Raw genomic sequence first — 27,796 nt, 5'->3', positions numbered from 1 at the left:
AGGGGCCAACCAGCTCCTCTTGGCACAGAGGCTGAGGCCTTCAGAAGAATCTCAGAAGAGCCCTGCCTGCTGGGTCAGACCAGGGAGGGTCCATCTAGCCCAGCCTCCTGCCTTCTCACCCAGGGGCCAGCCAGTTCCTCTGCAGGGCCAGCCACAGGGCAGGGAGGCCGAGGCCTTCCCCTGAGAAGACCCTCAGAAGAGCCCTGCTGGGTCAGGCCAGGGAGGGTCCCTCCAGTCCAGCCTCTCGTCTCACCCAGGGGCCAGCCAGTTCCTCTGCAGGGCCAGCCACAGGGCAGAGAGGCCGAGTCCTTCCCCTGAGAAGACCCTCAGAAGAGCCCTGCTGGGTCAGGCCAGGGAGGGTCCCTCCAGTCCAGCCTCCCGTCTCACCCAGGGGCCAGCCAGTTCCTCTGCAGGGCCAGCCACAGGGCAGAGAGGCCGAGGCCTTCCCCTGAGAAGACCCTCAGAAGAGCCCTGCTGGGTCAGGCCAGGGAGGGTCCCTCCAGTCCAGCCTCCCGTCTCACCCAGGGGTCAGCCAGTTCCTCTGCAGGGCCAGCCACAGGGCAGAGAGGCCAAGGCCTTCCCTTGAGAAGACCCTCAGAAGAGCCCTGCTGGGTCAGACCAGGGAAGGTCCATCTAGTTCCTCTGAAGGGCCAACAAGGCCTAGAAGCCAAGACTTTCCATCAGAAAAGCCCTATGAGATCAGACTAGCCAAGCCGTTCCTCTGGATGGCCAACAAGAGGGCACAGATGCCAAGGTCTTCACTTGATGTTTGTTCTGAACTCTGGGCTTTACAGGTTTAGTGCCTCTGAATGTGGAGTTTCCCTTCAGGCATCATGACTTGTAACCATTGGTAGACTTATCCTCCACAAATCTATTTAGGATGCCAAAAAACCTCATGCCTGCCCAGATGGGTCTCCCATCCAAGTTCCGATCCTGGTTACTTTCGGATGAGATAGGGCTATACCCTGCTGCCTTCCCTCTCTAATACCTAATTTGGACCTCAGAAAAGGCCTGGGGATGGACTTATGTGATCTTTCTACCTGCTGTGTCCATCTCGCTCTTGGCTGGCCCATTTCTTTGCCAGCGGTCAGTCTGTGATTAGGGAAATTGATAGTTTCTCAGTTACAGCCAGCTGTCTGCTCTCCATCTTTGCATCTTTGCATCTACAACCAAACTGCTCTTCCGCTTGCAGCCTTACCTTCCACCTGGATTTCCATCTGGCTCAGGTGCTGTCCGTGTCTATTGCTGGCCGTACACTCGTAGATCCCGCTGTTCTGTCCACCTGCCCCGGTTATGGTCACCGTGTTGTTGTAGCCAGCGTAGTGGAGGTTGGAGGCCGGAGGCACCCTCCAGGTGTAGATGACAGCTGGGGAACCGTCAGCATGGCAGGTGATGTTGAAGCTCGTCCCTCTCCGGATGGGCAAAGACGTGCTGATGGCCAGAAGGGAAATTGTGGGCCTGTCTGGAAGCAATAAGAAAAAGAAGAATTGGGTTTTATACGCTGCTTTTCTCTACCACAGGGAATCTCAAAACGGCTTACAATCTTCTTCCCTTCCTCTCCCTACAACAGACACCCTTTGAGGTCTCCCATCCAAGCATTAACCAAGGTCAACCCTACTTAGCCTCCCGAATCTGACCAGATCTAGCCTGGGTTGTCCAGGTTCTCCATGATGTCAGGGTGGCCTGACCAGCAAGCCACAGGGTGAGGTGGTTCCTAACCTCAGTCCACCAACCATGCTTTAGGATGCTTAGGGCTGATCCTGCGTTGAGCAGGGGGTTGGACTAGATGGCCTGTATGGCCCCTTCCAACTCTATGATTCTATGATTCTGACCACCTGCACTTAGGTAATTGTAGACTCTAGATTTCATTGAGACTTAAAATCTGAAGCATGGGCTGGATGTTCAGCCAGCTTCTTCCATCCGCCCACCGTCTCCACACACGTGTCGTAACCTCCCATGCATGTTTACTCAGAAGTAAGCCCTGCTGTGTCCAGTAGGGCCTATTAAACTATGAAGCCTGGCTCTGCTGTGCCTTCGCTCCCCTCTATCTTGTCTCCAAGACCGCTGACTAACGTTGTGGAGAAGGCACATGGGAGGAAGTATGATTGCCACCTTCTGATACCTAAAAGGGATGCAGTGCAGAGATGGATGACAGGACTTGACCTAATGGTTCTAGCATGCATTCAAGGTAGCTTTGACGAAATCTGAGGAGGAACTATCTGATGTTGAGGTGTGTTGGACACTGGAATGATCCAGTTCTCTGATTCAATGAAGAGATTGTGTCTGAGCTTGGATCTTGGGCCCCTTTCTCGCATGCCCAGGGAAATGCAACCAGTTGACTCACATTCCACCTGCACCATCACCGTCCACCTGTCTGTCCCATGTCCATTAGTCGCCTTACAGTGATAAACCCCTGAGTCGTTCCTGCTGGCGTTCTGCTCTTGGTGCACCTCCTCAGCGGTTCCTTCCTTGAAGCAGAGGACCAGGGGGGTGGGAGTCCCGTTGGCTGCGCAGGCCAAGTATTGTAGGGTCCCCTCCAACCAGGTCTGGTTACTGGGACAGCTGGACTCATCCATTTTAGGCTTGGCTGAAACAGAGAGATTGAACTTGGGTAGGAAGATATTCCATAAAGGGGATGTGTGGCCAACACTAATCCACACATCTCGTAAGAACACAGGAGCAGGAAAGGTGCTCTGTGGGATCAGACTAGCCTCTCATCTCACATAGGGGCCACCAGTTCCTCTGCAGGGCCAACAATGGGGCAGAGAGGCCCAGGCCTTCCTCTGAGATGATCATCAGAAGAGCCCTGCTGGGCCATACTAGTAAAGGTCTCATGCTGTCTCAAACAGAGGCCAACTATTTGCTCTGCAGGGGCCAACAGAGCACAGAAACCTCCTGACTAAGATTCAGAGGCTGACTGCCTCTGGATGTGGAGGTTCCCTTTAGACGCCATGGCTTGTAACCTTTGAAATGGCCATTCAGCATTTCCCACACATGCTCCATTTGACTAGCTGACAAAGAGGCAGGGAACCAGGAAATATATCACATAATCTTTAGTAGACCAATGGATGCCCACCTTTTCTGGCACCTGATAAGTGTTTTTTGGAAGTGTGGGGGGGGTCAGGTGACATTTTGCCCTAGCATGGCTTCCGATTGGCCACTGGAGATCTGACTGACTGTACAGAATTTTTAAAACAGTGCTTTGTCAGCAGCCTCTCATAAGGATCTTCACTACATGATTGAAGGGAAGCCATGGCAGCCATTTTGTGGCTGGTTCTGCCTCCTGCGGCAGCCATTTTGTGGCTGGTTCTGCGTCCTGTGGCTGCCACTTGGTAGCCATTTTGTCCCTTGTTCTGCCTCCTGTGGCAGCCATTTGGCAGCCATTTTGTCCCTTGTTCTGCCTCCTGTGGCAGCCACTTGGTAGCCATTTTGTCCCTTGTTCTGCCTCCTGTGGCAGCCACTTGGTAGCCATTTTGTCCCTTGTTCTGCCTCCTGTGGCAGCCATTTGGCAGCCATTTTGTCCCTTGTTCTGCCTCCTGTGGCAGCCGTTTGGCAGCCATTTTGTCATTCATTCTGCTTCCTGTGGCAGCCATTTTGTGACTGTGCCCACCACACCGTCTCAGAATTCCAAAGGTACCTACAGGATCAAAAAATATTAGGGAACTCTTCCAATACTGCCCCAACAGCACAGTGGGTCAGGGTCAACAGATTTTTCAGCACCATTGTTGCAACTTTATTTATGATTTATTTGTACCCAATACTCACTTTCAACCACCACCGTGACTGACTTGGCCGCTGTCCCATGCTGGTTTGTAGCATTACACCAGAAGGTCCCACTGCGGACAGGGATCTCTTCTCCTTGGCTAAGCTGATATGATTTGCCATCCTGGGTGCATACAACCGTGGGTGGTGGTACCCCTTCGGCACTGCAGGCAAAAACGGGCAGTGCCCCTTCCACCAAGGTCCAGTTACTGGGACAGCTGGATTCATCCATTTCCGGCTCATCTGCAACGTCAAAACGATTGGGTGACTTTTTACGAGGAGGTAGGTTTCTGCCTTCACCTGAATATCCCAGGTTAGCCCAGTCTTGGAAGCTAAGCAGGGTCGGCCAGGGTTAATACTTGGGTAGGGGAGCGCCAGGGAAGTCCTGGGTTGTCACGCAGAGACAGGCAATGGCAGATAACATCCCAAAGACGCTGGCCTCCCTTTTTGAGAGCCCGCCCACCTCCACCAATCAGGACACTAAACAACGCCAATAGTCAAGAAAGGTTAGGTAGGCAGTTTTCGTTGTTTTAATGATTTTATTTGATATGGGCAGGCTATGCAAATAAATTTAGTATTGTTATTAATGACCTCTGTTCATCTCTTGTCTTGACCTGGATGGCCCAGACTAGCCTGATCTTGCTAGATCTTGGAAGCTAAGCAGGGTCGGTCCTGGTTAGCATGTGGATGGGAGACCACCAAGGATGTCGAGGGTTGCTGCGCAGAGACAGGCAACAGCAAACGCCCTCTGTTCATGCCCTGTCTTGACCTGCATGGCCCAGGCTAGCCTGACCTCATCAGATCTCAGAAGGTAAGTAGAGTCAGCCCTGGTTAGTCCTTGGATGGGAGACGGCCAAGGAAGACCAGGGTTGCTACGCAGAGGCAGGCAAGGGCAAACCACCTTCTTGACTACCGCAGTTGCTGTACAGGGACACGTGGAAGGAGGTATTCTTCAGATACAGCATTGCGGCAACATCAAACAAAAAAAATCATGTGGTTTGTTACAGCCAATAAAATTAGAACAATGTTGTGAGCGGGGGTGGGGAGAAGGGGAGGTTGTGAAGACAAAAAAAGGCGGTGGAAATGACAAAAAAGGAGAAAAGAATGCAAATGTATTTGTGTTTTGTGCACATGAATCTATGTGTGTATCTGAATGTTTTTGTAGCCACTCCCAGCACAGCTGCAGGGCCAGCTCCCACTTACATTCCACTTGGATGCTCACATCCCTTGCAACAGAGCCGTGTGCGTTTGTGGCTGTGCAGCGATAGTTGCCAGCATGTTCTCTGGTGACACGCTGGGGAACCCCGAGGCGGTAAACGACGCCATCTTTCACACACTCCACCGTAGGTTCTGGGCTGCCCCGTGCGGAGCAGAGGAAAGTTTGCTCTGTCCCTCCCGTCCAAGTCCAATTATTGGGGCAGCTGGGTCCGTCCATTTCAGGCGCGTCTGGAAGATGGAAAAGAAGCCCATTTCTACAGTGGAAATGTCGTACGATGACAATTAACCGAAGCTGCTCTCGAGTCTGGGCGGCAAAGCAAAAAACACACTTTTATTATCTCAATTGAAAACAGATGGGACTCTCGTGGACAAAGAAAACAGTTCTCTGGACTTGGGAAAAACTCAAGTGGGAAAAACTGGTGGGAGTTGGGTGGGTTCCCTTCTGCCCTATGGGTGTGCACAGGGCATCCCGGAGAGGCACAGTTTTTGAAGGTCCTGTGCCAGGGGCCCCCTCCTCTGTTTGCCATAGTCCCCCCCCCATACTCTCTTGCCCACCTGCCCGTGTTCTCCTCCTGCCTTGTTAAAACCTCTTCCTGGGTACTTTCTGCACCGGGCTTTTTATCCTCTGTCAGACCAAATAAGAAAAACACCTCTGCACATTATTCAATTCCTATTTTGTTATTGAGCGCTTTAAATTTTCCCTCTGCAACATCTATGATAGATCATTGGTGACACTACCTTTTCTCCGGGTTATCCAGGAGTGGATATAATTCACTACATCTAAGAGAAGCGCTCCCAAAACCTCAGTTTTGCAAGTGTAGATGTCTGCGCTTTCCCGAATTAACTTATTTTCTCTTCTCTGTGCTTCTAACACTGATGTCCAGTGGTAGTCTGTCACTGATTGGTCAGAGCATCAATTCAAGGACTTCAGGAAAACTGGTTCCCACTTGCCATTCCCTCGCAGGATTTATTTTCGCCCTCAATTTGGGATCCTTTTTAAAGTGACTGCGCTCCAAAAGCCCACCGTTCTATGAGCCCCCTGTGTGCCTGAACACAAAAGCTTATCCCCAGAATCCAACTTGGTTGGTCTTCAGACCAATATGGTGACCCACCTGAAACTGTACTATCACAATGTGAGATGCCTCAAGCCCCATTCTTGGGGAAGGGTGGGATACAGATCTAATAAAATAATAATAATAATAATAAAAAAGATCTCCAGGAATTCCCCAGCCTGGAGCTGCCAACCAGAGCCCATGGACACCCTGTGCATAATGTGCACGCTGTGCCTACACTCCACCATGATGGTGATGGTCTTGCTGCTTGATCCATGGGCATTAGTAGCATTGCAGTGGTAGACTCCAGCGTGGCTCTGGGTTGCTTCTTGTGGTTCCCCAACCTGGTATGCCACACTATCTTTCAAGCAGGAGACCTCGGGGGCGGGCATCCCGTCTGCTTGGCAACGGAGGGTCTGCAGGGTGCTTTCCACCCAGATCTGGCTGCTCGGGCAGCGGGATTCATCCAGTTGAGGCCCATCTGCAAAAGAGAGGTTTTGCTGTCATTGGAGAAGAATGCGACGCTAAATGTCTCTGGTTTCTCCATGGTCATCCTCCTCCAGAAAAACGTTTCAATACAAACACACATACAAATACAAATCTGCCTTCCGCTGAATGAGGAACCTGGAATATTGTCTGTTCAAACTTGGCCAAGCATAGGTCTTTCCCATCCCCTCCTGCCTGGTCCTTTTAACTGCATGCCAAGCAGAGGCTCTGCCACTGAGCCAGGGTCTCAGGCCAAGGTCTTTCCCATCCCCTCCTGCCTGGTCCTTTTAACTGGAGATGCCTGGGATTGAACTTGGGACCTACTGCCTGCCAAGCAGAGACTCTGCCACTGAGCCAGGGTCTCAGGGCAAGGCCTTTCCCATCCCCTCCTGCCTAGTCCTTCTAACTGGAGATGCCGGGGATTGAATCCGGGACCTCCTGCCTGCCAAGCAGAGGCTCTGCCACTGAGCCAGGGTCTGAGGCCAAGGTCTTTCCCATCTCCTCCTGCCTGGTCCTTCTAACTGGAGATGCCTGGGATTGAACCTGGGACCTTCTGCCTGCCAAGCAGAGGCTCTGCCACTGAGCCAGGGTCTCAGGCCAAGGTCTTTCCCATCCCCTCCTGCCTGGTCCTTCTAACTGGAGATGCCGGGAATTGAACCAGGGACCTTCTGCCTGCCAAGCACAGGCTCTGCCACTGAGCCAGGGTCTCAGGCCAAGGTCTTTCCCATCCCCTCCTGCCTGGTCCTTTTAACTGGAGATGCCGGGGATTGAACCTGGGACCTTCTGCCTGCCAAGCAGAGGCTCTGCCACTGAGCCAGGGTCTCAGGCCAAGGTCCTTCCCATCCCCTCCTGCCTGGTCCTTCTAACTGGAGATGCCGGGGATTGAACCTGGGACCTTCTGCCTGCCAAGCAGGGGCTCTGCCACTGAGCCAGGGTCTCAGGCCAAGGTCTTTCCCATCCCCTCCTGCCTGGTCCTTTTAACTGGAGATGCCGGGGATTGAATCTGGGACCTTCTGCATGCCAGGTAAAGTCTCTGCTACTGAGCTACCGCTCTCGAGTTGTCTTAGCTCTCTCCTGGAATAACTGATTCTGTTAACTAACCAAGAATTCTTCACTTGTACACTCATATGCATACCACAGGAGCATCACTTACATTCCACATGGATTGTGACCACGCGGTTGTTGGAGCCGACCTCACTTGTAGCCGTGCAGTTATAGATGCCCCCATGGTCCTGAGTGATCCGCTCTTCCTTGTCTATGGCGTGTACGATGCTGTCTTTTGTGCAGGTCACAGAGGGCAGGGGGTTCCCCTTGGCCGTGCAATGGAGACTTTGGCGCGACCCTTCGACCCATGTGAGGTCACTGGGACATGTGGACTCATCCATGTTGGGCACATCTGCAAGGCGCAGAGGGGAAGACACGCGTGGGTTGGGGCTCTTCTCTCTTGGGGTAGAAAATAAAGGGGGGAGGAGGTTTAATGTTGGAGGAGGCTGGGGGTGTTGTCGGGATAGGATTGCCAACCTCCAGTTGATACCTGGAGATCTGGGATTACACCTGATCTACAGGTGACCAAGATTCATTCCCGGGAGGAAAGGACTTCTTTACGAAGCTGGTTTCTGTGGCAATATACCCAGCTGAGCTCCTCCCCTTCCTGGATTCCTCCCGCAAAATCTCCAGGTATCTCCCAACCAAAAGCTGGCAAACCTGTGTCAGGTAGATTAATAGGTTGCCACCCTCCAGGTGAGAAACAAATGTGCCGAGAAGCTGACTGTGTCCGTGATGGATTATAAAGTAGAAGCATAGTTTTTTTAATTCAGATTAGTACATAAAGCCAAAACGTGGACGGGTTAAAAGACCCGTTTTCACAGCTTCCCTCAGTGGCTTCATAAAGATAACGACAAGGTTTACATTCAATTTGATGCTGATTTGCAAGATACCGTCAACCTATATCGAATCAGAAAAGGGCCAACAGGCAGAAAATTACTTGCAGAAAAGTAATTTGGGGGACTGATGGCTAAGGCTACAAGGGTGTCTGGCCCTCCAAAATAGGCCTTTCCTCTGGGGGAACTGATCTTTGTTACCTATAGACCAGGGGTAGTCAAACTGCGGCCCTCCAGATGTCCATGGACTACAATTCCCAGAAGCCCCTGCCAGCGAATGCTGGCAGGGGGCTCCTGGGAATTGTAGTCCATGGACATCTGGAGGGCCGCAGTTTGACTACCCCTGCTATAGACAGTCTCCTGGTGGGGCTCAGAGATCTCCCAGAATTACAACTGATCTCCAGAGATCTGTTCCTCTAGAAGAAACAGCAGGTTTGGAGAGTGGGACATATGGGCCCTGATCCCCATTGGGCTCCTTCCCAGTTTGGTGTAGTGGTTAGGAGTGCGGACTTCTAATCTGGCATGCCGGGTTCGATTCTGCACTCCCCCACATGCAACCAGCTGGGTGACCTTGGGCTCGCCAGGGCACTGATAAAACTGTTCTGACCGGGCAGTGATATCAGGGCTCTCTCAGCCTCACCCACCCCACAGGGTGTCTGTTGTGGGGAGAGGAAAGGGAAGGCAACTGGAAGCTGCTTTGAGCCTCCTTCGGGTAGGGAAAAGCGGCATATAAGAACCAACCCTTCTTCTTCTTCAGTAATCTCAGGGCTCACTCAGCCTCCCCTCCCTCACAGGGTGTCTGTTGTGGGGAGAGGAAAGGGAAGGCGACTATAAGCCGCTTTGAGCCTCCTTCGGGTAGGGAAAAGCGGCATATAAGAACCAACTCTTCTTCTTCTTCCCCTCCTTAAACTCAGCCTCCTGCAAGGCCTATCTGCCAGTCTCCAGGAATTCCCCATGGCTGACAGGCAACCCGGTCTGGAGGTCCGTTGTAATTGTGGGCCCCACCGAGAGGTTGGCATCCATAACTGGTAAAGACGTGCCTTCACCCCTATTTGAATGACCCCCGCCCAAACTATCATCGGAAGGGGAGCTCCGCACTTACAGAAGACAGTCAGGTTGGCGGAAGTGCGCTTAGTGATGGTCTTTCCGCCGATGTCCAGTTCCGCCTCGCACACAAATTCCACCCCATCATCTTCCTCCTGGGCTGTCAGATTGAGCTGCAGAGGGAGCTGCTCTCCAGATGTCAGGACTCTTCCGGAAGAGTTTTTAATCAGGAGAGAAACGTTTAGTAGCGGGGGAACTGGAGCATCACAGGTAACAATCACAGGATGATTTGCCAAGGCATGCGAGGGATGGATTTCCAAGGAGGGATCAGGAAAACCTGCAGGGGGCAAGAAGAAACGGGTTATTACTTCTGTACCTCAAAATTTACTCCGGGAGGAGCGATCCCTGTGGTCCTGAAATCTGTTGGACTTCCGGGAAATCTCCAGGCCTTCCCTTGAGATTACAAAGAAGATGACTTGTCAGACTTGCGGGAAGCAAAGAATCCAGGAAGCTGATGAAAGGGCTAGACAAGTCAAGTCAATAGACAAAGTCCTCTTTTATTCAAAAATAAAGTATTCCAGAATGCAGGCTGCTTATTAAGCATTATCAAACATATTTTCTTCAGTTGCAAACTGTAAGAGGGACATAGTGAATATCAATTTTAAGTGTAATGATTTCAAAGATCCACAGGGGAAATAAAGTAAAATAAAAGGTATTCCAGGTACTTACTCCACTAGAAATATTACAGAGAGATTTTTCAATTAAATTTGATGTTCATTATGCCCCTCATACTGTTTGCCACTGAAGAAAATAAGTTTGAAAGCGTTTAATAACCAGCCTGCATTCTGGCATGCTTTATCTTTTGGAATAACCAAAGGGTTTATTGACTTTACTTGGGTTGTCCATTTGTCAGCTTCCCTGGAGGTTGGCAACCCTCCCCTCATCGCTCGTAGATGACAAAGATCATCAGCTACAGTAGATCAGCTACAGTATTCTGGAAGCCCCCAGTTTTAGGGTTGCCAGACCCTCCAGCTGCTGACTAATGGGGGATTTACTAGTAGAAAGAAGAAGGCCTAAGCCACACTGGTGTTGAACAGGAAGTGACATCATCACGCCAACATCCTCCGGGCGACACTCTGGTCTTTTGGCCAAACTCTATGGCAGAAGCCATTTTTGACCAGAGCTTTTGCCTGGGTACCAGAGTGTCTCCTTAAATTTGTTGGCATGATGATGTCACTTCCTGTGCTATGCTGACAATGTGGCCTTGGCCACTTTCTTTCTACTGGTTAGCCCGCAACCCAGTTCCCCACCGGAGACCAGAAGGGACCCGGCCATACTCCCTAGCTTACTTACTATAAACATTCACGGGTTCTGCTACCCATCTGCTCACTGGCCCCAGGGACACTGTGCAGTTCAGCCATTCTTCACCCACGTTGGAGGCGGACAGCTTCGCTCGGGCCGTGGCCACGTCCCCAGACACCGTGACACTGGAGTTCAGTCCCGTCCCTACGAAGGTGAGGTCAAACCGGGCCTCGTCGGCCGGGAAAATCCCAACCACGTCACACGTCACAGATGCCTCTTCCTCGGCCTCGAGGTGGCGTGGGGCTTGGAGCCGGGGACCCACCGGGAAATCTGTCAAGGAAGACACGACATCACAGTCTGAGCACAGAGATCCTAAAAGTGCTGTTTTGGGCAAACCAAGGCACAAGAGATTCAGACCTGCCGATTCAGACTCTGTTCCCTCAGAGCCAGAGGAGGGACGTTCTCCACAAGGGAGAAAGACCGCTCATAAATTGTGAACCGTCGCACGACGGTTTCCAAGAGCGGCGGTCAATTGAATAAATAATAATAAATACTTGAAATAAATTCCCCTGGTGACTCTGTGCTCCAGTGCCCAATGAGACCCTCCCCAAACCCTGCCCTCAAAGCCCACCGCCAGATTTCCAGGGATTTCTCAGCCTGGAGGTGGCACCCGTAGAACACTGGACACTCCTGTGCCCACTAATAATGTGCAGCCATGTGCAGCAACGGACGGAACATGGTGCAATTATGTGATTACGCCTGCCCTTTCTTGGCTCCTGCGGTGCTGTTCTCCTTTCGGGGGCTGACTTTAATAGACTGAACAAGGGAGTTGTACGTTTCTTCCCGCCAAATGGCCTGGGGCGTTTTTGGAAGGGCGACGGATTGTCCTTGTCAATCTCACGTCTCCTTTCCTCCCTGGTCTCCTCAAGATCTGCAGCATGTTCCGAAGGCCCAGGTGTGACGGGGGGCGATCGGGCTCCTGGCCCCGCAGTGAAGGCGGGTGAGTCAGCCGGCCGCCCCAGCTTCATGGCAGCAGCAGGCCAGGCTCAGAGAGGGGGGAAAGACCGAGGGACGCAGGAGGCACCTCCATCATGCCGCTATTAATAGGCTCCTGCTTAATGGGATTATAATCACTGGATGTTTCCTGTCTGCCCACTGGCAGCAGGATGCCGCTCTCGGGCACAGAAAGGGGCAGCGGGGAACGGGGGCGGATGGGTGGATGGATTGCTCCAAGGATGGGGCTCTTATGCCGTCCGGCTCGTGACAGCGGCTGGGAGAAGCAGCAAGACGGAAGGCGGAGGAACGGCAGTGCAGAAATAGTCTGCCCCGGCCGCAGAATGGGTGGCCAGTCTCCTGGAATTCCAGCTCCTTGGACCCCACTGAGGGTCTGGGATGCCAGCCTCCAGGTGGGCCCTGGGGATCCCCTGGAATTCCAGCTCCTCTCCAGACTGCAGAGATCCGTTCCCCTGGAGGAAAGGGCTGCTTGGGAGGGGGACTCTGTGGCCTTGGACCTCACTGAGAGTCAGGGATGCCAGCCTCCAGATGGGGCCTAGGGATCCCCCGGAATTCCAGCTCCTCTCCAGACTGCAGAGATCAGTTCCCCTGGAGGAAAGGGCTGCTTGGGAGGGGGGACTCTGTGGCCTTGGACCCCACTGAGGGTCAGGGATGCCAGCCTCCAGGTGGGGCCTGGGGATCCCCTGGAATTCCAGCTCCTCTCCAGACTGCAGAGATCAGTTCCCCTGGAGAAAAGGGCTGCGTGGGAGGGGGGACTCTGTGGCCTTGGACCCCACTGAGGGTCAGGGATGCCATCCTCCAGGTGGGCCCTGGGGATCCCCTGGAATTCCAGCTCCTCTCCAGACTGCAGAGATCAGTTCCCCTGCTTGGGAGGGGGGGGGGGGCTCTGTGGCCTTGGACCCCACTGAGGGACATTGATGCCAACCTCCAGGTGGGGCCTGGGGATGACCTGGAATTGCATCTCATCTGCAGTCTGCTTCTCGCTCACCTTGAAAAACCCTTTGCTGGAGCTGCCATAAATCAAAAGCTACACCAAGAAAAAAACAGGCAGTTCTGAATAAACATACCAACAGGAAAAAGAGAGCACCTATCCCAGGCTATCAAAATCTGTATACAGTATAATATTTATACAAATCACATTAATGATAGTGAACCCAACATCAAAATGTTCCTTCGCTAGTGTTGCAGATTGTTTGCAAGAGTGTAGCGCTTTTCGGACGGTGAATCCACTTTCCCCGATTTCCCTAGAAGTGCTACAATGAATCGCTTTTCGCGGAACTGTTGCAGGAGTGTTGCAGATTGTGTGCGACGTCTTGCGGAACTGCAAATTAGTAGCGTTTACAATTTGAAAGCCTTCTGCTACATTAAATTCGTGCGGAATCACCCTCTATTTTAATGATGAATGAAGCAACCAAAACGGACGCCAGATTGGTTCTGCTTTCAATTTTGAATTTTCATCCGTGGTGATTTCCTCCCATGATTGTGCAGATTATCCTTGCAAATTTCCAATATTCCAATATTTGTCCTATTCTAAATTTCTGGTAATCACGTCTTTTTACTCTATATCCAGCTCAAAGTTGTAGCGTGAACTCTGTTCATATAACAACAGCCTGAGAACAGCACAAATCTAGTCGGGTTTGGTTGCTTCATTAATCATTGAAAAAGAGAGAAGACACCTTTCGATGTTTGATTCAATAAATCAAAAGCTAAGCAGGGTCTGTATCTGGAAGGGAAACCACCAAGGAGGGCCGTGATAGACCACCTTTGCTGCTTCCTTGAAACAAAAGCCCCTTGAAAGCATCACCAGAAGCAGTTAGCTAAGCAGGGTTGGTAGTCTCATGGGAGACCACCATGGAGGGCCATGCCGAGGAAAGCATTGGCAACTCCCCCCCCCACCTGCTTCCCCCTTGCCTGGAAAGCCCCTTGTTGGGATCAGCTCCACTGCAACTTGGTGGCTGTTTATACACCCGTGAAGAGCCCCCCTCCCGGAATGAAGGGACAGACCTCTGTACAACAGAACCACATGGCTCCACTGCAGTGCCTTTCCTCCATCCTGAATGCATGATACACAGATATGGCACTTTCTGGAGCTACCCCCTAAGGTTGCCAACCTCCAGGTGGCATTTGGTGACCTCCTGGAATGGCGATGGATCTGCAGTTTACAGAGTTCTTCTCCCCAGGAGGAAATGGCCCATTCAGAAGGTGAATTGCACGGCATTCTACCCATTTCAGAGGCAGAAAAACTAAGGCCAAACAACAGCTGAAGAAACATTAGTGGAAAACCTTTCCTTCCTAGACCATCTCAGACAATTAGCAGAAATATTTTTAGTGGACGTCTTGGTGCTCTTTCTGTTGGCAAAGGATCAGACGCAAACTCACCCACAACATTCAGCGTTTGATTGACAGAGATCTTTTCGGAGAGAGGCCCTTCTGGCCTCAGATCCAGGGCTGCCCGGCAGCTAATTTCCTCCCCACGTTCAATCCGTCGAGCAGTTACCGTGTGGCCCACCTCAACATCGCCGGCTTCCGGGGAAGAGTGCTCCTCAAAGGTCTGTGTGTGCACATTCTTCCCCCCTTTGAGGAAGGTCACGGAGAGGTTTCGGATGGGGGCAACATTAGAAACACGGCAGGTCAAGGTGTAGTTCTCCCCCGCCTCCACCACGGGCACCGGATCCAGTTCAACAAGCTCTGGAAGACCTGGAAAAGACAAGGCCAATTGAGGTGGGACTCCACAGGATGAGGCAGAAGTTAGACACAAGGACATGGAGGGCCAAGGCATCTAGAGTGTGGAAGTGACAGCCCCTGCAGAGAGGCCCTGGCTCAGTGGCAGAGCCTCTGCTTGGCAGGCAGGAGGTCCCAGGTTCAATCCCTGGCATCTCCAGTTGAAAGGACCAGGCAGGAGGGGATGGGAAAGACCTTGGCCTAACCCCAGGAATAAGCTGCTTTCAAAGGGGCTTAGAAAGATTCATGGAGCATAAAGCTATGAATGGCTACCAGCCGTGATGACTGAGGAGAACCTCCACATTCAGGGGCACTGAGACTCTAAATTGCAGAGCCTGGGGACAACATCAGGGGAAGGCCTTGGCCTCTGTGCCCAGCTGCTTGGCCCTCCAGAGGGATTGGCTGATCCCTGTGTGAAATGGGATGCTGGATTAGATGGACCACTGCTCTGATCTAGCAGGGCTCTTCCTGTGTACATGCAGTGGGCCAGGGCATAGATTTAGCCTAGTTTCAGGTCATTGACTCTGCAGTCCTTCTCTGGCCATCCGTTGTGACCCCCCAAAAATCCCTAGACCTCACCTGAAGGTTGTCAACCCTACCAGAGCCCCTTGCAGCCGGGAAAGGACGCAGAAAGAGCAAACGTGAGCTCCCCACCCACTTACGGTACACCGTGAGGTTTGCCGGCACGGCTTTGGTCTCCCCACCGCAGCGGAAGGAGCACTCCAGGGCGGGCGCCCACTCCGTGACGTTAACCAGCTGGAAAGCGGCCCAGTTGCTCCCATTGTCTCTCCTCTCCCCGATGAGCGACGTCGCCAGGCCGCCCCTGGCATCGGCCTCCGGGCAGCTGGTGCTGCAGTTGAGCCAAAAAGAGCCTCCGTGCTCCACCACGGCTTCTCCGGGCCAGACCCACACGTCGAACAGGGGCTGGGCCACTCCTGCAATAACAGAGCCACATTCAAAAAGACATTCGGCTCAGGGGCTGGCCAAAGAGGTCCCTGGAAAACAGTGAGGTTTGGGCCTGGAGCTAGAGAAGATGCGACAGCCAGGGGCGAAAATGCTAGACGTCACATTCCAGCCTTGCTCTGTTCTTCCAGGGTTCGTAATGGACATTCCTGAGGTCCCTGGATTAGAAGGGAAATTGCAGGTTTCTGCTTCTTGCTGGGGCCCTGCTATGGAGAGCCTGCTTTTGTAAGATCTCAGAAGCTAAGCAGGGTCGGCCCTGGTTGGTACTTGGGTGGGAGACCAGGGTTGCTGAGCAGAGGCAGGCCTGGGCAAACCAGCTGTGTTTGTCTCTTGACATGCCGAGGCTAGCCTGGTCTCATCAGATCTGTGAAGCAAAGTAGGTTAGTCCTGGTTAGCCCTCAGGTGGGAGAGCCATAAGGAAGCTCAGGGTTGCCTTGCAGAGGCCGACAATGACCAAGTGCCTCTTCATGTTTCTTGCCTTGAAAACCTCTGTCTTGTTGGCACTTTACACACAATACAACAAGTATCTCTGACCTGGATGGGCCGGGCTTGCCTGATCCTGGAAGCTAAGCAGGGTCAGCCCTGGACCACCCTGCGACAGGAGACCACCAAGGAAGCCCAGGGTTGTCACGCAGAGGCAGGAAACAGCAAACCACCGCCGTTAACGTCTTGCCCTCTCCGGGATGCTCCGGGATATCCCGTTCCCATCGGATCTCGGAAGTTAATCTGGGTCAGCCCCAGTTGGTCCTTGGATGGGAAAATCCCATAAGGGGGCTGGGGCCGGTCTGCAGAGGCAGGCAGTGGCTAGCCACCTCTGCACAGCTTTTCCCCTCAAAAGACTCAACCAGGCCACCCCCAGTCAGCCTCAGCCTGACGGTGCTTCCTGCCGCCCAGATCTTGACATGCCCAAGCTAAGCCCAGGAGGACTCCTGCCCCCTTGAGCCCGGCTGGGAAAGGAATCCAGGCCGGGGCTCTCCCAGCCAGCCTTCCCTGCTGCTCTAACCACTCGCTCCTTCTCCCCCAGGAAAGTCAGCGACCGGCATCAGCCCTTCTTTCTTTTCAAGAACAAGCTTTCCTCTCTCGATGAAGGCTTGGAGGAGCAAAAGGTCCCCCGCCCCCCTGCTAGGAAAAATGACAAGCAGTCTGTTCCCAGACACGTGCAGAGATGCCTGTGCAGTCCGGTGGAATCTCTCTGTCTCTCTCTCTGTGTCTCTCTTTCTCTCTCCCCATCTCAGGCAGGCACCCAGATGGCACAGCGCTGTCCTTGTTCTCTTCCACCCAGCTGCATCCGTCTAGCGGCTCCCGTTTGGAACCGGGGACAGCAAGCTCCCTCCCTCCATCCCCCCTTTGCAAGCTCCCTCTGCACCCCCCTCGCCGTCTACAGGGGGAGAGAGAGCAGAAGGGGGCCGGAGACCACCGGACCACTTACCCGCCAGCGGCAGCAGGAAGCACCAAGGAAAGGGGAGGCAGGATTTCTGGAGCTTCATGGCTGAGCCCAGAAAGAGGGAGAGAAAGAGAAAGAGAGAGAGAGAGAGAGAGAGAGAGAGAGCGCAAGGGGGAGGAAAGGAGGAGAGATTAGCCGGGGAGCGGAGGGGAGGGGAAATGGGGCTCCGGATTGGCTTCGCGTTGGTAACTTGGTCGCTAAGGAAGAGGGAGGAAGCAGAGGTGGCTGGAAAGCGGCAGAGCAGCGAGGCAGGTGCTGGGTGCCTCTCTTCCCACCCCCTTCTCCAGTCACCCACCCGGAGCAGAGACTGGGCCTTGTGCCACAGATGGAGTGGTCCATCCATCCCTGCATCCCACTCCCAGCTGCGGTTGGCCCCTGGTTCCTCGGGAGCGGGCGTCCCCAAAAGCATCGGGCGTGGCAAGGAACGGTTGTCCCCTCTCCTCTCGTGAGGAGAACCGGCCTTCAGACCCCCTGGACACAGCAGAGGCGGACGGCTTGGGTGTTTCCCCTTTGGATGTGAGTGGGGCGGCACAGGGGGGAAAATTCGGGATGGTGATGGAGGAGTCAGACAACCAGTTCGCCCAAAGGGAATGTGAGGTCCAGGCTGGGCTGCTGGGCAACCGGAAGCGATGGAATTCGAGTCAGGTCTTCTGTTGGCCAAGGCACGGGTGGCCAGGCAGAGGCAAGCCAAGCCAAGCCACCTCTGTTTGCCTCTGCCCTGGCCCAGGATAGGTGATCTCATCAGAGCTCGGAAGCTCAGCTGGGTCCGCCCTGGTTCGTAGTTGGATGGGAGACTGAGGTTGCTACGCAGAGGCAGGCCAGGGCAAAATACTCGCTAATCTTCTCTTGCCTTGAAAATCCTACAGCAGGGGTAGTCAACCTGTGGTCCTCCAGATGTCCATGGGCTACAATTCCCATGAGCCCCTGCCAGCATTTGCTGGCAGGGGCTCATGGGAATTGTAGCCCATGAACATCTGGAGGACCACAGGTTGACTACCCCTGCCCTGCAGGACCATCGTTAGTCAGCTGTGACTTGAGGGCTCTATCTGCCACTGACTTGCAGCTGTGACTTGAGGGCTCTATCTGCCACTGACTTGCAGCTTGAGGGCTCTCTGCCACTGACGAAGCCCCTGCCCCCAAGGAGACTGCAGCTTAAACGCTGGGACTAGAAGGCCAGCAAGGAAACTCTGTTCACTTGGGACAATGAACAGTTCGACTCTCCACACGTTTGCCACGTGGGTGGCTAATTATTTAAGTCTTCCAAAACCATAGGTTTCCAAATAGATGTTCGGATCCCTATCTTTGAGTCAACATCTGGAGCAGAGGTCCAGCAGTGGCTCTTTGCCACAAGGTACAGATCAGACAGCTTGGTGGAGTGGTTAGGAGTGCGGACTTCTAATCTGGTGAGCCAGGTTTGATTCCCTGCTCCCCTACATGCAGCCGGCTGGGTGACCTTAGGCTCAACACAGCACTGATAAGGCTGTTCTGACCGAGCAGTGATATCAGGGCTCTCTCAACCACACCCACCTCACAGGGTGTCTGTTATGTGTTTGTATATGTATAATGTTTATATCTGAATGAAATTTTTATTGGGTGACATGACCATATCAACCCACTCACGCCTCCCACAATGGCCAATTAGGGGCCTGGAGGGGGTGGGGAGGGGCCCCAAGTAGCCGTGTCCACAGCTGTGCTTCTCAACCATCTTCTGCACGATCGCGTCACTTCTGGGCTTTCTCAAAGCCCGAAGAGTGTTTCAGGGGATTCTCAGCGGTACCAAAGTTGAGAAAGGCCGGTACAGATTTAACACTCCATCCGGGGAAAGGATGCTTTGCCTTCTTGGTGCTTGGGGGGCTACAGTGGGAGATCTTCTGGAGGTCTGGCCCCTCTGGTGGACCTCCTGATGACCCCTGGGTTTTGTCCACTATGGGACACAGAGAGTTGGGTGGGCCATTGGCTTGATCCAACATGGCTCTTCTTCTGTTCTTATGCTCTGTTTTCGTGGTGCTGGGGAGGGGGGCAACAGTGGGAGGGCTTCTGGAGTTCTGGCCTCATTGGTGGTCCTCCCCTGGACCAGGGTTAGTCAAACTGCGGCCCTCCAGATGTCCGTGGACTACAATTCCCATTCGCTGGCAGGGGCTCATGGGAATTGTAGTCCATGGACATCTGGAGGGCCGCAGTTTGACTAACCCTGCCCTGGACTTTGGCCACTGCGGGACACAGAGTGTTGTACTGGATGGTCCATTGGCCTGATCCAACACGGCTTCTTGTATGTTCTTTTCATCCTCACCACTTTGATGGACTTTGGGGCTCAGCTATTTCGTTGCATTTTGGTCTGGAAAACACACGTGCCATCTTTCTCTCCAACAAACGCTCTTGGTGGCACCTCAAAACTGAAAGACAGACCATGGATGGTCATTTTCCAGTAAGCTGCCCGCAGTGCAACACCGGGACAGTCAGCAGAGAAAATATTCACAGAGGCGCATCCGTAAGCAAACTCCAGAAAAAACCATGCCACAGCAGAGAGTCAGCTATTTCCATCCCTCGCTCGAAACAGAAGGGAAGGAAGATCTCCCAGAGGGTGGTGGGCGAAGGTAAACACACACCAGCTTGGGGAAGTCATGTGGAGAGGCCTACGAAAACACCAAGCTGCGGGGCTGAGGTCATCGTAGCGACAGATGGAGCTCCCTCCCTCTCCTCAGGACCAAAACGAGGCGCAGAGTTGGACTCGGACCGCCTCTCCGACCCCACGCCCAAAGAGCTGCTTCTGCAGAAGGGAGGTCTCTGGCAAGGCTTCTGGGAGCAAAACCTCAGGTTGTCTTCTTGGCCTCCCTTTGCCATCAGCAGCCGTGAAGCAACCGAGGTTGGCAACCCTAGACCAGGGATGTAATCACACTTCCACAGAGGCCTTACTGGAATGAACAGGAGCACAAGCGCCAGGCTGTAGTCTCGCACCAGTCCTTGAGATTTGATCTGATCCTTCAAGAGTTATGTTCCTAAAGTAGGTTTGGGCAGGAGAACTCCCTAGCAGACGGAGTGGGCCTTTGGAGATGCTGGTTCTCTCTGCCAAAATACCTTGACGTGTGCAGGCAAGAGAGGAGCTGTGAATGAACATGAACTGAAGAACCCAAAATGGTCAAAATAAGGGACATGAATCTAAGCTCCCGCAGGGTAGAACACAATCTTAAAATTTCGGACCAATATTTGTCAAAGTTTAAAACCCAAGGCTTGTAGCCAGGCTCAATGAAAGCTGGTCGTCCAAACACACCAAGCAATGCCTCCACTGGCCAGCCTGCTCCCCAGTACACCCCCCTTCTCTCAGTCCCAGGCTATTGTCCCCCACAGGGTTGCCAGCCTCCAGTTCGAGCCTGGGGATCCCCCGGGACTACAGCTGATGCCAGGAAAGGGCTGCTTGGGAGGGGGGACTCTGTGGCCTTGGACCCCACTGAGGGTCAGGGATGCCAACCTCCAGGTGGGGCCTGGGGATCCCCCAGAATTCCAGCTCCTCTCCAGACGGCAGAGATCAGTTCCCCTGGAGGAAAGGGCTGCTTGGGAGGGGGGACTCTGTGGCCTTGGACCCCACGGAGGGTCAGGGATGCCAGCCTCCAGGTGGGGCCTGGGGATCCCCTGGAATTCCAGCTCCTCTCCAGACTGCAGAGATCAGTTCCCCTGGAGGAAAGGGCTGCTTGGGAGGGGGACTCTGTGGCCTTGGACCCCACTGAGGGTCAGGGATGCCAGCCTCCAGGTGGGGCCTGGGGATCCCCTGGAATTCCAGCTCCTCTCCAGACTGCAGAGATCAGTTCCCCTGGAGGAAAGGGCTGCTTGGGAGGGGGGACTCTGTGGCCTTGGACCCCACTGAGGGTCAGGGATGCCAGCCTCCAGGTGGGGCCTGGGGATCCAGCCCTGGAATTCCAGCTCCTCTCCAGACTGCAGAGATCAGTTCCCCTGGAGGAAAGGGCTGCTTGGGAGGGGGTCTCTGTGGCCTTGGACCCCACTGAGGGTCAGGGATGCCAGCCTCCAGGTGGGGCCTGGGGATCCCCTGGAATTCCAGCTCCTCTCCAGACTGCAGAGATCAGTTCCCCTGGAGGAAAGGGCCGCTTGGGAGGGGGACTCTGTGGCCTTGGACCCCACTGAGGGTCAGGGATGCCAGCCTCCAGGTGGGGCCTGGGGATCCCCTGGAATTCCAGCTCCTCTCCAGACTGCAGAGATCAGTTCCCCTGGAGAAAAGGGCTGCTTGGGAGGGGGGACTCTGTGGCCTTGGACCCCACTGAGGGTCAGGGATGCCAGCCTCCAGGTGGGGCCTGGGGATCCCCTGGAATTCCAGCTCCTCTCCAGACTGCAGAGATCAGTTCCCCTGGAGAAAAGGGCTGCTTGGGAGGGGGGACTCTGTGGCCTTGGACCCCACGGAGGGTCAGGGATGCCAGCCTCCAGGTGGGGCCTGGGAATCCCCCGGAATTCCAGCTCCTCTCCAGACTGCAGAGATCAGTTCCCCTGGAGAAAAGGGCTGCTTGGGAGGGGGGACTCTGTGGCCTTGGACCCCACGGAGGGTCAGGGATGCCAGCCTCCAGGTGGGGCCTGGGAATCCCCCGGAATTCCAGCTCCTCTCCAGACTGCAGAGATCAGCTCCCCTGGAGAAAAGGGCTGCTTGGGAGGGGGTAGACCATGCAGAAATCCTCCTCAGGCTCCACCCCCAAATCTCCAGGAGTTTTCCAACCTGGCTCTGGCTCCCCTTATAGAATCACAGAATCATAGAGTGGGAAGGGGCCATGCAGGCCATCTAGTCCCACCCCCTGCTCAACGCAGGATCATAGAATCATAGAATCATAGAGTTGGAAGGGGCCACACAGGCCATCTAGTCCGACCCCCTGCTCAACGCAGGATCAACCCAAAGCATCCTGAAGCATCCAAGAAAAGGGTGCATCCAACCTTTGCTTGAAGACTGCCAGTGAGGGGGAGCTCACCACCTCCTTAGGCAGCCTATTCCACTGCTGAACTACTCTGACTGTGATCAATTTTTTTCCTGATATCTAGCATATGTCGCTGGTGACCAGACAGGTCCAGGCTTCCCCCCCTGCCCTGTTTTTTGTCCTGTCGCAGTTTTCCGAGGGAGCCGTTTCGGGGGCTCTGTGTGGGCCTGTCGCTCTCTGTCCCTTGCTGGGCGGTGGAGGTGAAGGAGGCCTGGCATTCCTTCAGAGCAGCGTGACTCATGCGCACCATGGCACATGTGCTCTGTGACTCAAGCAGCCAGCGAGAGAAACGGCCACCGTGAGGAAGAAATTACGGGGTTGTGTGCAGCCGCCTCCACCATCTTGTGGTTTTCAGAAAGGATTATTTGTTCCCTGCCCTCCCCCCTCGGACTCTCCTCCTGGCTTCCTTTCAGCGGCCCCTTTCTGCCCTTCTCCAAGCAGCCCTGCGATGACCGCTGACCTCCATGCTGCAGAGATCAGAGATTCTGGAGGAAATGGCTGCTTTCGATTTCCTGGCTGGGGAGAGCTGCCGGAGGTGGCACGCCCATCGGTCAATAGACCTGGTCAGAGAAAGGACTCCAGAAATACGACTCCACTGGGAAGGAACATAAAAGGGGAAACAATACTGGGTCGTTGAGAGCCAGCTTGGTGTCGTGGTTAAGAACGCCGGTTTATAATCTGGCAAGCCGGGTTTGATTCCCCGCTCCTCCGCATGCAGCCAGCTGAGCGACCTTGGGCCAATCACAGTCCTGATCCTGCTGTTCTCACAGAGCAGCCCTGTCAGAACTCTCTCAGCCCCACCTACCTCCCAGGGTGCCTGTTGTAGGGAGAGGAAGGCAAGGCAATCGTGAGCCCCTTGGAGGCTTGTTCTGGTAGAGAACAGAAGGGTCTAAAAACCAACTCAACTTCCTATTCATTAGCCACGGAGCCAGGTGTCGATGTGACAGAGCGGAGACCGCCTTTTCCTTTCGTTGTGCAAATTAGTTGTGCAGCCGGTGGCAACCAGGAGATTCTCTTGAGTGAGGGAGTGATGTCTCTTTCTCATGCTCAAAGCTTTCTGGGTCGACCACTCCTGCCGTGACCACAGTGGTTTACGGTGAACCCGAACTAAAATGGAGGATTGAGGCCACCCTCCCGTTTGGAAAAGCTCCCAGCATATCTGGGTCATGTCAGAGGCCCCACCGAGAGGCTTAAACCACACCAGGGACCCCCACAAACCTATCAGGGTGGGCTGAGACATCCTGCCCATGCTTTAAAACAGGGGTAGTCAACCTGTGGTCCTCCAGATGTCCATGGACTACAATTCCCATGAGCCCCTGCCAGCAAACGCTGGCAGGGGCTCATGGGAATTGTAGTCCATGGACATCTGGAGGACCACAGGTTGACTACCCCTGCTTTAAAAGGCTCCTCGGTGTAATGGCCCTTCCACGGAGGAAGGAACAAGCATGGATCCTTGTATCCTAATACTGCAGAGGCAGGTTTTTCCTCCGCTGCTGTGTTAAGTGCCTAGACTCACTTCCCACTCTGTGTCCCCGTGCCTGACGTTCAGCTGTGACATGCTGCGCATGGATTTTTCATGCTTGATACCCACACCAAAGCGCTTTCCCCGCAGGCGTTTCGGTAATGGACGGAAACCCAGATTCCTTGTCCTTTAAATTTGAATTAGGGGAAGACCCACAGGGTGAGCAGTCCCCAGAAGCACTTTGATGAACATTGCTTGCAGCCGTGGTTACCGGAGGATGGGAGGGAGGGGACATTTCCCCCCTTCGCGGTGCAGTCCTGAATGGCCACACATTCCCCATTATGAGGCTTCCCAATCTCCAGGTGGTAGCTGGAGATCAGCTGTTACAACTGATTTACACCTGAACCAAGGGAGGGCAGGGATTTGTCCCCCTCCCAAGCAGCCCTTTCCTACAGGGGAACTGATCTCTGCAGTCTGGAGAGGAGCTGGAATTCCAGGGGATCCCCAGGACCCACCTGGAGGCTGGCATCCCTGACCCTCAGTGGGGTCCAAGGCCACAGAGTCCCCCCTCCCAAGCAGCCCTTTTCTCCAGGGGAACTGATCTCTGCAGTCTGGAGAGGAGCTGGAATTCCAGGGGATCCCCAGGCCCCACCTGGAGGCTGGCATCCCTGACCCTCAGTGGGGTCCAGGGCCACAGAGTCCCCCCTCCCAAGCAGCCCTTTTCTCCAGGGGAACTGATCTCTGCAGTCTGGAGAGGAGCTGGAATTCCAGGGGATCCCCAGGCCCCACCTGGAGGCTGGCATCCCTGACCCTCAGTGGGGTCCAAGGCCACAGAGTCCCCCCTCCCAAGCAGCCCTTTCCTCCAGGGGAACTGATCTCTGCAGTCTGGAGAGGAGCTGGAATTCCGGGGGATCCCCAGGCCCCACCTGGAGGCTGGCATCCCTGACCCTCAGTGGGGTCCAGGGCCACAGAGTCCCCCCTCCCAAGCAGCCCTTTCTTCCAGGGGAACTGATCTCTGCAGTCTGGAGAGGAGCTGGAATTCCAGGGGATCCCCAGGCCCCACCTGGAGGCTGGCATCCCTGACCCTCAGTGGGGTCCAAGGCCACAGAGTCCCCCCTCCCAAGCAGCCCTTTCTTCCAGGGGAACTGATCTCTGCAGTCTGGAGAGGAGCTGGAATTCCGGGGGATCCCCAGGCCCCACCTGGAGGCTGGCATCCCTGACCCTCAGTGGGGTCCAAGGCCACAGAGTCCCCCTCCCAAGCAGCCCTTTCCTCCAGGGGAACTGATCTCTGCAGTCTGGAGAGGAGCTGGAATTCCAGGGGATCCCCAGGCCCCATCTGGAGGAATTCCAACCCCCTTGCTTCTCTCTTGTCTTGAAAGTTCCTTCTTGGGGTGGCCAGAGGATGTAACATTTATTAGTATACTTCTCATAATTAAATCTCTTAACACACACTTCTGTTGCCCGAGTCATTGCACGAAATCTTTTCACGAGTCCTTGTGTGAAGCTCTTCCCAACTCCTTGTGTCTTGGTTTGTTCTCCTGTTTCCTGGCATAGCCAAGATAAATGCTTGTTGCCATCAGCAGCATAGCCAGCAGCGCTGTCGACACAATGGCCAGGTAAAATCCTATATAGCCTGCAAGGGAGGAGGGAGGAAACAGAAGCGGAGAAATATGGCTGTTAAAATCTCTTCCGTTTCCACACGGGGGGCTGCGCTGGTCTGCAGGAGAACAGCTATAAGAATTCTGCACCTGATAAATATAGTGTAATACTTAGACTCATTCCGCATCAGGATCTATGTGGCAAATTGGTTGTGGGATGAAAAAACGCCATTTTAAATAGTGGAATTTGTCGTTATGCATACCTGGCTTTGTAGTGGAATCCAGTTGCATTTCTATCATTTCCCACAGGTTTCCAGTCTCTGCAAAAATCGCTAGCCAGGAAGCGATATTACCGAGCTCGTCCCGCCCCTGGCCATCAAGCAGCCAATGGGCGGCCGTTATCATGCTCCCAAACAGCCCCTTTCCCTTTAAGGAAGGTTCGTTTTTTTAAAAAAAACACACACGTTGCAACGAATCTGCGTTTATTCGTTGCAACGGAGAGATCCATCTAGGTAGCAGGTGGTGTTTGAGCTGCCGTTTCATCGTTGCTACGCTCCCCCTGAGTGAAAAAAAAAAATACCGCCCCCCCCGGCACGGGCACGATTTTCGGCCGAAAATACAGTAAAAAATAAAGGGAAAATAAACCAGCAAACAGGGATGTGTGTTGTTTCGTGCTTAGTGACTTAAAACAGCTCTGCAGCCAGGGAAGCCTCGCTGGGTAAATGAAGGCTCGCCTGTGCGTTTATCTCAGCTCACTCAGAAAAAAAAAATGGCGATCGCTTCGCCGGAAGATCAGAGGAGAGAGCCAGGGGGAGGGACTTTGCAGAAACCGCAACAATGGTAATGCACAGAACTTTCCCGCTAGTGTTGCTGATTGGTTGCAAGAGTGTAGCGCTTTCCGGAGGGTGAATCCACTTTGTGGAATTTCCCTGAAAGGGCTACAACGAAGCGCTTTTTGCAGATCGGTTTCAGGAGTGTTGCAGATTGTCAACGACATTGTGCATAATGGCAAAACTGTAGCGATTTCAATTTGTAACCATTGTGCTATTTTGGACAAGTGTGGAATGGCCCTTACTTTAGGTAGTCATATTCTGGTCACTCTGCATGATGTTGCCAACGTCCAGGGTCCAGGCAGCAAATGGCTGGCTACATCCACCATTTTAAAGGGCTAGCTGGGGAATCTCGTAAAGTGGATTCCCCAGCCTAAAAAGCACGAGCTACAGGAGAGCAACCAGCAGGCAACCAGCAAAAGAAATGTATGGAGTCGAAGAAGCGCTATCTCCGCCTCCAAGGTCCTACCCCCTGCAAAACTGGCACAGCCTGCTCCAGTCTTTCACTATCCTTTTGGTCTTGGAGATACCCCTGAAGTATTTTCCCGGCTTTGCGGTACCAGGAAGTGATGTCATCTGGCCACGCCTCCCCTCCATGCCCCCAGAAGTGAAAGGAGCCTTGGGAAACAAAGGTTTAACTGGCTGGGGGCCCTCCCCTTCCCACCCCCTCCAGGCTCATCATTGGCCACTTTGGGAGGGGGCGGGTCAGCCTTTCCAAATAAGGACAGATTTTTTAAATTAAAAACCCTTTTTTCCCTGCAGGGTGGGAAGGCCCTCCTCAGTTGCCATTTTGAAAACCCCCACGCCATGGTACCTCGCTACCTTGGTTGGGGAACCCTGCTCTATTTGCAAGGAATTGGCGGTGAACTCACCCATAATATTCAGTGTTTGGCTGAAGGAGGCCTTTTCGAAGCCAGGCCGTTGGGGCCCCAGATTCAGCACCGCACGGCAGCTGATCTCCTCCTCAAAGACGGGCTTCCGAGCGGCTACCGTGTGGTTCACAACAACATTGTCAGCTACCGGGGCAGAGTGATCCTCAAAAGTGTACGTGTGCAGTTCCTCCCCACCCTTGAAGAAGGTCACGGAGAGGTTTCGGATGGGGGCAACATTGGATACCCGGCAGGTTAAGGTGTAGTTCTCTCCCACCTCCACCACCGGCACCGGATCCAGCTCGACGAGCTCTGGAAGACCTGGGAAAAGACAGGAAGGCCAAGTGAGGTGGGACTCCACAGGATGAGGCCGAAGTTACACACAAAGACACGGAGGGCCAAGGCATCCAGGTGGTTGAGAGAAAGCCTTCTGACCAGACACGGACCAACCTTTCTGGAAAGGGTGTGCGAAAATGAGACAGGCACGGAATTCAGGTCTACAGGAGGTGGAGAGTTGTCATAGAATCATAGAGTTCTAAGGGACCTCCAGGGCCATCTAGACCAACCCCCTGCTGAATGCAGGAAACTCACACATACATGCCCACCCAGAGTGACCCCAACTCCATGCCCAGTTGATGCCCCCCCCTAAACAAAACAGAATCCATGGCCAATCTGGCCTGAAATAAATTTATCTCCAGCGATCTCCAGTATTACAATGTATCTCCAGCCAACAGAGATCAGTTCCCGTGGGGGAAAAGGGCTGCTTTGGAGGGGGGACTCTGGCACTTTACCCTGCTTAGCTCCTGCCCCTCCCCAAGCCCCGCCTTCCTCAGGCTCCGCCTCCAAATTCTCTAGGACAGAGATTCTCCACCTTCCTAATGCCCTTTAATCCAGTTCCTCCTGTTGTGGGGACCCCCAACCATAAAACAAAGTGGTCTTTCACAGAAATTAAACCGAAACTGACCCATGGCGTGAAGATCACTTGTACATGATTTTATATAAACTGTTTTTTCCCCCGGGGTTTCTCAGTTCAGTTCTGCCTCTTGTCCCACCATGCCGATCTCGCTCTTTTTCACTGCTCCAGACGGATGAACGCTCTATCTCGATCTACCCTGCAAGGCTGTTGTGTGGATGGCATCCCCTGGTCAAGCTGCTTGTCCTGCCGCGACCCCTGTGAAAAGGGT

General features: G+C 53.8%; 3 protein-coding genes across 5 annotated transcripts in view; 1 reads left to right on the top strand and 2 right to left on the bottom strand.

Annotated features, from left to right (window-relative positions):
* The window catches only part of ICAM5 (intercellular adhesion molecule 5), a 21,443-nt gene extending 4,289 nt beyond the window's left edge, over nucleotides 1–17,154 (bottom strand). The window contains exons 1-11 of one of the 3 annotated variants that reach the window (XR_013229683.1): nucleotides 16,872–17,154; nucleotides 15,142–15,414; nucleotides 14,138–14,455; nucleotides 10,796–11,074; nucleotides 9,501–9,779; nucleotides 7,672–7,914; nucleotides 6,226–6,513; nucleotides 4,966–5,208; nucleotides 3,766–4,005; nucleotides 2,345–2,587; nucleotides 1,199–1,458 (exon numbers count right to left, since the gene is read on the bottom strand). Coding sequence is in view for 2 of the 3 variants with exons in the window: in XM_077329767.1 (XP_077185882.1) it covers nucleotides 1,199–1,462; nucleotides 2,345–2,587; nucleotides 3,766–4,005; nucleotides 4,966–5,208; nucleotides 6,226–6,513; nucleotides 7,672–7,914; nucleotides 9,501–9,779; nucleotides 10,796–11,074; nucleotides 14,138–14,455; nucleotides 15,142–15,414; nucleotides 16,872–16,929 (2,728 nt within the window). In the remaining variant the exon portion in view is untranslated. Of the gene's footprint in view, nucleotides 1–1,198; nucleotides 1,463–2,344; nucleotides 2,588–3,765; nucleotides 4,006–4,965; nucleotides 5,209–6,225; nucleotides 6,514–7,671; nucleotides 7,915–9,500; nucleotides 9,780–10,795; nucleotides 11,075–14,137; nucleotides 14,456–15,141; nucleotides 15,415–16,871 lie in introns of all 3 variants that reach the window. The other 2 variants (XM_077329767.1, XM_077329768.1) reach the window with 2 other exon arrangements.
* LOC143833680 (uncharacterized) overlaps nucleotides 17,090–27,796 on the top strand; it is a 23,211-nt gene continuing 12,504 nt past the window's right edge. The window contains exon 1 of the mRNA XM_077329774.1: nucleotides 17,090–17,402. Coding sequence (XP_077185889.1) covers nucleotides 17,212–17,402 — 191 coding nt within the window. The 5' untranslated portion in view covers nucleotides 17,090–17,211. The remainder of the gene's footprint in view (nucleotides 17,403–27,796) is intronic.
* Nucleotides 24,687–27,796, bottom strand: part of ICAM4 (intercellular adhesion molecule 4 (Landsteiner-Wiener blood group)) — a 10,278-nt gene continuing 7,168 nt past the window's right edge. Inside the window, exons 4-5 of the mRNA XM_077329773.1 lie at nucleotides 26,616–26,933; nucleotides 24,687–24,948 (exon numbers count right to left, since the gene is read on the bottom strand). Coding sequence (XP_077185888.1) covers nucleotides 24,800–24,948; nucleotides 26,616–26,933 — 467 coding nt within the window. The 3' untranslated portion in view covers nucleotides 24,687–24,799. The remainder of the gene's footprint in view (nucleotides 24,949–26,615; nucleotides 26,934–27,796) is intronic.

This window comes from Paroedura picta, chromosome 3, assembly GCF_049243985.1.
Source record: "Paroedura picta isolate Pp20150507F chromosome 3, Ppicta_v3.0, whole genome shotgun sequence".
Lineage (NCBI taxonomy): Eukaryota > Metazoa > Chordata > Lepidosauria > Squamata > Gekkonidae > Paroedura > Paroedura picta.
Note: the sequence above shows the minus strand (reverse complement) of the source record. Positions and strands in the feature narration are given on the sequence as shown.